The 2,155-nt window shown below is 63.3% G+C and overlaps 1 protein-coding gene across 1 annotated transcript; it reads left to right on the top strand.

The window, feature by feature from the left end:
* The first annotated feature begins 206 nt into the window (after nt 1-206).
* Nucleotides 207-2,155, top strand: H696_02256 (hypothetical protein). Its single transcript, XM_009496158.1, has 5 exons — nt 207-918; nt 1,076-1,192; nt 1,324-1,453; nt 1,546-1,702; nt 1,924-2,155. The coding sequence occupies exons 1-5, from the start codon at nt 241-243 to the stop codon at nt 2,138-2,140; spliced, it is 1,299 nt and encodes a 432-aa protein (XP_009494433.1). The 5' UTR covers nt 207-240; the 3' UTR covers nt 2,141-2,155.

Genomic DNA, 2,155 nt, shown 5'->3' on the forward strand with positions numbered 1-2,155 from the left:
GGGGGGGGGGATCTTTGGCGGGGGGGCGTGCGTCCCTGGCTCCGTCGCCAACCCACCCTCCTTCGCTCCTTCCCCCCGTCTCCCCGTCCTCCTCTCACTTGTCCCATCCTCTCCCTTACCTCCCCCCCCTCTCTCTCCCTCCCACTCTCCCGCGCCCTCGCTCCGCCCTCGGGTCATCCCCCCCCCCCTCTCCCCTCCCTCCCTCCTCCGTACTCCACTGTCCCCTCCATACTGTGAGCCATGTCAGACGATGTCTCTGCGTATCCGTCCATCGGCCGACTGACAGCACGCCTCGCGTCGCCGGTGCACTCGCCCCCACCGGCAGCCAGCGTGCTCATCGTTGGCGCCGGGTGTGTGGGCCAAGTGCTGGCCAACCACCTTGTGCGCTCCGGCGCCTCGGTGTCCTTCGTCGTCCGGCCGGGCAGTCTTCCCGGGCTGGTGGAGCAGGGCTTTTGCCTGCGACAGCTTGATGCCGGGTCGGACCTGGAGGCGGCCGGGCACCTGACTGCCAGCCTCCCCGGAGCCGACGTCCTGGACCCCGGCCTCAATGTGACGCTGTTCCCCTCGGTGGCCGAGGCCCTGGCTCCCATGGCTGGTGATGGTGGGGACAATGACGGGGCCCCGGCCGCCACGCACTACGACTATGTCATCAGCACCCTGCCGACGGATGCCCACCGCGGCCCGGATGGCCAGGCCACCCCTTTCTATCGGGGTCTGCTTGAGGCAATTCTGCCGGCCTCCGACACGGTTATTGTGGGGATCTCCGCCATGCCGGAGGAGGCAGCTCTTCTGCGCACCTTCGGCTTCCCCGATGATCGGATTATCGATCTTGGCATCACCTTCCTCGCGTGGCCGGCTCCCCTGCCGGGCGAGCGCTTTGAGGGGTGCCCCCCTTGCTCGCAGGACCCGGAGCACCGGGTGCGCATGCATCCGCGCTTGTCATTCAGACGCCTCATCAGCCATCCCACTCACACCCGTGCACCCTACACACACACACACACACACACAAACGTATATATATATATACCGCCCTTCTCTCCGGCTCCCTGGCCATCTGGGCTCCTCTCACGGACAGACCATTGCTTATGCGATTGCCCAGGGGCTCCCGGCGTCGAGCCCCGGCGGCCGCAATGAGCGCGTGGCGGCATTTGCTGCGCTACTCAGCAGCGGGGGTCTTTCCTGTAAGGTGGTGGTACGTCCTCTCGAGTCTTCGTGCTTCTGAGGGGTTAGGCATCCAGCCATGTCTCACAGTGGTGCCCTCTCTCTCTCCCCTTCCCCCCCCCCCCCACACACACTCTCCCTGTCGCAACTTCCACCATCCAGGATTCGGCCTGCACGCAGCTCGTCCCGGGCGAAAATATCCTCGGCACCCTACTCATGGCTCTGGAGCTGTCGGACTGGTCCTTTGAGAAGCTTATGTCCAATGCCGAGCTCCGTGAAACCACCTGCCGTGGTACGTTTCCCATCTGTGTTTGCCCATCTGGGCATCATGGCTTTCCCATGCATGAGTAGCTGAGCCCTGACCGACGTCCCTTCGGCTGGTAGCCATCTCCGAGCGCCTGGCCATTGGCCAGCAGAGTTTGGCCGACAAGCCCGGCTGGTCTTCCTCGGCCAGCTGGACTTTCTGGATCGGTGCACAGGCCTTCCGATTCGTCCTGGGCCAGCGTTTCCTCTGGGTGGTGGCCAAGTTTTTCTTCTCCTGGTCCGTTATCTTTGCTTCTCCGCACCCTCCCCCCCCCCTTCTCTCCCCCTGGCAGCCTGTCTTTCTACCTCTCCCCCCTGCGCCTCCTCTTCGCCACCTATCACATAGGTGCCATGCATACACACTCGTACTTACTTCCCGTGTTCCCCTCACGCTTTCCCGGCTGGATGCTCACTCGTTCATCCCTCCACCCATCTATGTCTTGCCAATGCTTCATACAGGTTCACCTCCTTCGATATGGAGGCCTATCTGCGATACCACTTCACCAAGGTCGGCCCGCAGATGTTCATGTACGTCAAGAGCGATCTGGACTTGGCCGCGAGCTCCAACCTGCCGACCGAGAACCTGGACCTCCTGTACAACCAGCTGAAGGAATATAAGGAGGCTCGTGGGATTGCCACGGTTGAGAGCCGTGGTCAGGGCGATGGTCAGTCGTAAGGCACGATGACCCCC

This window comes from Fonticula alba (genome assembly GCF_000388065.1).
Source record: "Fonticula alba strain ATCC 38817 unplaced genomic scaffold supercont2.3, whole genome shotgun sequence".
NCBI lineage: Eukaryota > Rotosphaerida > Fonticulaceae > Fonticula > Fonticula alba.